This window comes from Cryptomeria japonica, chromosome 5, assembly GCF_030272615.1.
Source record: "Cryptomeria japonica chromosome 5, Sugi_1.0, whole genome shotgun sequence".
In the NCBI taxonomy this organism is placed as follows: Eukaryota; Viridiplantae; Streptophyta; class Pinopsida; order Cupressales; family Cupressaceae; genus Cryptomeria; species Cryptomeria japonica.
The window spans coordinates 225,049,122-225,055,702 of record NC_081409.1 but is presented as its reverse complement, the minus strand read 5'-3'; the positions used below and the strand labels follow the sequence as shown (position 1 = coordinate 225,055,702).

Sequence of the window (6,581 nt, the reverse complement as noted above, 5' to 3'; positions counted from 1 at the left end):
CTTCCAAAACCTCATTTTTGTTCAAATCAACACATTAGTAAAACCTTACAAATGCTAATAAAAATAGTACATTCTAAACATGTTTCAATTGTTTGAAATGAAAAAATTTTAACACTCTAAAGTTTAAACACTAAAATCTAATCTCCAAGTACAAAAATAAATTAAAAATTTAAATACATAAAGTTTCCAAATTTCAAATTGAGTTTATTCTTAATCGTGTTTATACATTGGTTATTACCATGTTAAAAAAAAGATCATGATGAAGAAAAAGTGACCCTCAATGAAGGCTCTAATGTTTTATATAGTTTTATATAGAAGCTTGTTCATCTCCTAAGTTGTTTGCATATTCAAATTTTACTAGTATCTCTCATATTTATTATGGATCAACTACAGAATGCATCAAGATTGTTAATGACTTGCTTCAATACTTGAGATTGATTGTCATCCATTAAATTACAACATTTTGGAACATTGAACTTATGTCTTTTGTGGATAGCCATAGCATACATTGTTATCATTGGTCTCACAAATGAAGCAATTCTTACACGAATATTTTTGGTTGAATTTAACAATCTTTACAAATTGTTATGCCTCTCTTATCCTACATGGCTTCTCATGAGATTACATCCAAATCATTTCAAACACATATTTGGTTACTATTAATAGGGCAATTTATGTCCTAGGCTTCCCACTATCGATGTTACTGATAAGAAATATGATTTAATGGTGTAATAAGTTAGCTATCATGCTTTGAAATGATGATTAAGTAGTGGCCACCATGGATTAACATTTTATACTTTGAATAATCTGATACTCGTGCTTTTAGTTTTGCACATATATTCAAAAAATTTAAAGAAAATAAATTAAAATAGATTGAACAATCATATTGATCGTATGTGAGCTTTAAGTAGTGAGAGAGAGGAAGACTTGCACTCCAATAGATAAAATGTTTTAGAGACCTAATTAATGTAGCACGTAGGGAAGATCTAACATGTTTATTACATAACTTTTTAATATTTAATTTTGCATGTAACTAAAACATTTAAGAAATGGAAGAAAGAATTATATTTATTAACATGTTAATTACTTAGTTTTATGAATTTAATTAACTGAAACATTTAAGAAATAGTGTAGAGAAAAAACATATGGAAGAGCTTATCTTCATTCTAAGTGACTTTTAAACTAATAGACATTCAACATTGCTTTATTATTTACTTGATTTCTTGATTTTATTTTAAACTTCAATGCCCTTAACTTCTCTTAAAAGTGTAGACTTCTTGCTTTTGCATACACAAAATAAATTAATCAATCAGTTTCACATTTATTAATTTCGTCTCTAGTAGGTTGCAATTTATGATTTTCTGATTACTGTTATTCCCAAACGTGAGGATTTTTTTTCTTTTTTTTTCTTTAAATTTTTATTACACCAAAGAAGCTTATGGCGAAATTTTTGTAAGGCCTTTTTTCACAAGGAACAAAAGAAGAGAACTATCTAACTCTATTTGCTAAATTTGCTATCAACGGTATCCTCTGAACCAAATCTGGGAGAGAATTATCAGTAGCAAAACTCTATTTGGCATTACAAGCAAGAGAAAACAAAAGATCGCTGATTTGCCAAAGCAAGCTCCACACAGATACGAACACATTTTCTTTTATCCTCCACCATCAAGGCAACCTATAAAGAACAACGATTCCAAGACTCGTAGTTTTTTTGTGGCGCATATGCTCATCTTGGTTAACATTGTTGGAAAAGAATGGAAGCACTGGAAGTTCATATATCACTTTCCAAAAGGAAAAGGAAATTTTTTCTGTTCCTTTTATTGTAATAGCAAACAGATTTTTGTTAGTGATAATTCTTCCCTAAATTTGGCCAGGAGAAAGTAGAGTTGTCTGATGTCAAATTTAACAAGTTGCTCTATTTTTTCTCAGCCTGGTTGCAAACCCCACTCATTCCTTTCTGGTCCTCATTTCCCTTTTGAGGGTCACAAAGGCCAAGCCTCTTTTAGCCCTTGTAACTGAATAACATTCTTCAGTTTTGCTAATTATATTTGACAAGCAAACATTTCCTTACTTCTCTATAAGAATGTGCATTGATTTTCAATATATTGTAATTTAAATTATTTCCAAAAGCACAAATCGCTACAACATCCAGTTCATCGATAACCACCCCTTCCCAGCCATGCAGAGGTTACTACAAACTTGAACGCTCATTGCAATTCTTGTTTATAAGGGCCGTGGCTATTCTGGCTCCAAAACGGACCTTTCGTACAGCGTGATAGAGATGTGTTGGTCAATCGCAGCCGTTTATTGCAAAATCGATGGTGTAAAACGCGCGCGTGTTAGTCAATCCATACTGCCGTTTTAGAGCCAGAATAGACGCGTCTGTTTATAAGATCAAACTTGTACTACTTGTGACTCCTGTCAGCAAATGCAGTAAGCCAGACTGCATTGTACATCAAAAAGCAAATATCAACTTCAAAGTTTCAAAGACATTTACACAACATCATCTTTGGGAAGGAAAGCTAAGAAGATTTGTATTGATCAATTGAAAACAACAGCAGTTAGTAATTTTCAAGGACCAAGGTAGACTCTGCATGATCTCTAAACAAGGTTTTTCATAAGATCTATCCAGATGACTAAAGTAAAAACCATTCAACACAGAAAAACACCAAAACATTATGGATATTTGACAAGCCAAAGTAGAGACTTAGATTGATCTACTGTAAGCTTCAGAATTCAAATTTTGAAAATGTGATTCACAAAATCAAGAAATTCTAGTTCACCCTCTGAATTGCCATCTCTTAAAATGCAATTTAGGATGTTAAGATGCATGATTTGAATGTTAACATGTGTAGTCCCTCAACCTGGTAAATAACAACAGATGATATAATGTCCTGCGCAAACATTAGTGTTCTGTTTGTAATCAACACTCTCAAATAAGACATCGATAACTAGAACTGATAATTGCCAGCAATAAACATGTTGTAAGTCAACAAAATATAAATTATTAAATAATAACTAACAGTTTATATCTATAGCCATAGGTATAAAGGAAGTGGAGAAAAAATAAACAATATGACAATAGCAGCACTATAAAGTATAAAGTTGAAATTTAAGATAACTGGAGGGTAACTGATCGCATGACAATATATTTATGACGTTCTTTAACATTTTAAGTACTTCCAATAAGAGCATATTCTTCACAATTAATTATATATACACAATAAAAAGAAAAAATTTCTACCATTTTTTGATATTGGAAGGAGTACATTCGATACACCTAAACAGAGATAATGGCATATGGAATTATTTAATTTCAAGCACAATGCAAATTGCTCTTCCTGAGTTTTGACAGGAAGGGAAAAGCTTTTGCAGTTAAGACTTTTCAGTAAACGCTTCCTATGCATCAAGGTCACAAGAGCACATCAAAACATCTAATAGAATATGTAGATTATTTCATTATATGTTTGCAGTGCTCCTCGTTAACACATACCCTGAATCTTCATCACTTAAAGCAGGAGAATGCTTGCAAGGTAATTCTTGAAAATTGTAATCATCATATATATAAAAGTTGACATTTTATGTCCCCTTAAATTTTGATAGCTAAACAATTTTTGCAGTTCATCTAAATATTATAATGACTGACTTAACTTTAAAGAGACTAAGGGGATCGCAAAAATTGAATGAGATAAGGGGATTGCAAAAGCATCTTACAGTGCAGAAAAGCCTACCCATTAACCAATATAATATATTTGCAAATTCGCTCTATCCAACACTCTCACAGAATCTTCATCAATCTCAAGATTTGCATGGACAACCAGACACTGAAAATGCACAAAAGATTTCAATCTTAGTACTTATTAAAAATATAATAAGTAGGTTATTTACAATTCTTTAAAACCTATTCAAAAAAAAATTGAAAGGCATATAGGTAATAGAACCTTACTTCATTATCTCTGTAAATATGGCATGAAAACATACAATATAGATGATTCTTCTATTGACTCGTGAGATTCTGCACTGCAGTGAATAAGTGCAGATACATATAAGTAATATAGTGGACATAGAAATTGACAACCCTTAAAAAGTTAAGAGCTAATCCATTTACGGAAGGAATTGTGTCGATCAGACCTGTAACAAAAAGACCTTTGATGAATGGAGAATAGAGGTGGACAGCTAGATAACTTACCTGGACCATTGCTGAAATTGTTTTCAGAAACCAGCAACATTTGAATTAAATAAATTCTTGAGGAATGTAATAAATTTGTTATCAACTGCAATATTTACAAAACTTGAGAAATATACTGCAGTAGCAATCATGCTAACGCCAGCTTTTGATTTGACTCCAAACTCAGAAAATTCACAAACATTCTTTAAATGACTACTTTCCAAATGATGCTATACAGACCCAATAATATTGGTTGTCATTTAAACAGCTTTGAATTCAAAGGCTGTCATGTTTATAAAAATGAGAATAAGATATATAGCAACATCAAGTTGCTCGGGTAACAAATGGAAAAGTATTTGTTTCAATTAAATGTAGGAAAATTATTGCTTACACCCTTCGAGAAATTTGCACTGTTCATATTCTCTAACTTTTGCTGCTCGTTTTTTAAATCAAGAATGTTTCCATTTGGCAAATGTTGTAGGTTCTGATCGGCATGAAGATGAGAAGAAAATCTACCTTTCCACGTAGACTTGAATGATAATGGTTTTCTTGGATGAAAACAATCCTTATATTTTCTATCAGAGTTCCCATTGAATTTTGAGAATGTCCGAAAATTAGACTTTGGATTTTTCCATTGCCTCTTTAATGGCTTCAACATTTGGCCATGTGTTGTCTTGTTTCTTCCTCTTCCTGGCCGATTGTTGTTTTGAGGATTCACGGAAGACACTCTTGGTGACAATCCTGGTACAGGTGGCTCTGACTGCACATAGCCTGGATTAACAGATATATGCTGCCCCAAAAGCTCTCTTGGATGCATTTCCAAAGGTTGCCGTCTCCCACTTTGTAATAAATGAGCCGCTTGCATTGCTAATGGCATGTTAGATGGCCGCATTTGATGATGCAGAGTATGAGGGAACCCTCCAACTACAGACTGCCCTATAAAGGGTCGATAAGAAATATTTGGCAGCATAGGTGCTGCTACTGAGTTGCTATTCCATTCACAATGTAACGTAGGAGGTGACAATGGCTGGACCACACTACCAACTTTTGCATTAGGTGTTCTTCCCAGTTGCTCCAGAAGTGATAAAGGTATACCATATGAAAGTGGCATATGTGGCAGGATACACCCATGGGACTTCCCTACTGCAAATCCTAGCACAACTTTTCCTTGGGGATGACCCATCGTGAAAGGTTGTGCAGAAGGCATAACTGTCGGGCACAAGGGTGTGGATTTGGAGCCCAAGCAAAAATGTGAATGTCCAGGCAACTGTGTGGCTTGTTGCATGGCAGATTGAAAAGAAGATTGTTCTTTTACAAGTGTGTTAGACCCATTTAACATAGGCATGTCTTGATGAGAAGGTGGGGCAGACTGACACATAGGGTCTGTAAAAGGAACATTTTTATCAGCTATGGTCACAGACTTTTCCTCAGAAGGTAATCTGAATCCTTTTGTCAAAGCATCCTGCCTTGCTCCAGGAGTATTCGCTCTCTCAGAGGGAGAGATGAGAGAGTCAGATTCCTTCCCCTGCTTTACTTTTCCTTCCTCACTCGCCAAGGTCGTTTGCGAGAAAACTTGGTGTACGTTTGACTCTACTGGTTGATCCCAACGGCTTTTTCTCTTTCTAGGCCTCATCCCTTTCATCTGGCCCGAAATATGCTCTTCACTCAGTTTCTTGGTGCTATCTTGTACTGGAAAATTGTCATGACTATCATGGCTGACCTCATGTTCGTCTGACCGAGTAACAGGACGCCATGCAGAATTTTCTGGCTCTGGGGATATTTGACTGGTACAATCTATTGCATCTGTGTCTCTTGGAAAGAAATTTTTTTGACGCTTGGCAGTGAACTTACTCCTGTTGTTGGGGTGATCACTGACTGTTATCCCAGATTCACTAGGTATCGATCTCTCATTGCTTCTTAAGATCTTTATGGGATGAGGCATCCAATTATCTCGAAAAGACCGAGCAATTTGTTGAACCTGCAAAGTTTGAAATCCATTTTCCAATGTAAGAAGAAAAATTTTGTATGAATAAACAGTATTTAGAATTTAATATGCAATGTGCAATTATTTGTTTCCTTCATTTGGCCATTCCCCAAAGCATAGACAAAAAAAAAGATTCTAAACACAAGTAAACAATCAAACATACAACAAAAAATAAATAGTCTTAAAAAATAAAATCAGAAGTTTTTAAAAGGCACTGCAGGAAATGAATCTCACAGGAAAACAACTGTTTATGAACAAAAGATTCTCATTTATAATACTCAGGAAACCATTGTCCATGACAACTTGAGTTACTGCAAATGAAATCAGCTAAGCTCACCCAATAGAGAAAATTAAAAAATCTTTTACTATGTTCAGTAAATTACAATCATGCCAGAAGTTAACAGAAAAGGAGTGCATAGATCCTTTCTT

General features: G+C 34.1%; 1 protein-coding gene across 2 annotated transcripts in view; it reads right to left on the bottom strand.

The window, feature by feature from the left end:
* Positions 1-4,292: 4,292 nt before the first annotated feature.
* LOC131031069 (uncharacterized) overlaps positions 4,293-6,581 on the bottom strand; it is a 59,103-nt gene continuing 56,814 nt past the window's right edge. For both annotated transcript variants that reach the window (XM_057962092.2, XM_057962091.2), the window contains one exon: positions 4,293-6,146. In XM_057962092.2, coding sequence (XP_057818075.2) covers positions 4,530-6,146 — 1,617 coding nt within the window. In that variant the 3' untranslated portion in view covers positions 4,293-4,529. The remainder of the gene's footprint in view (positions 6,147-6,581) is intronic.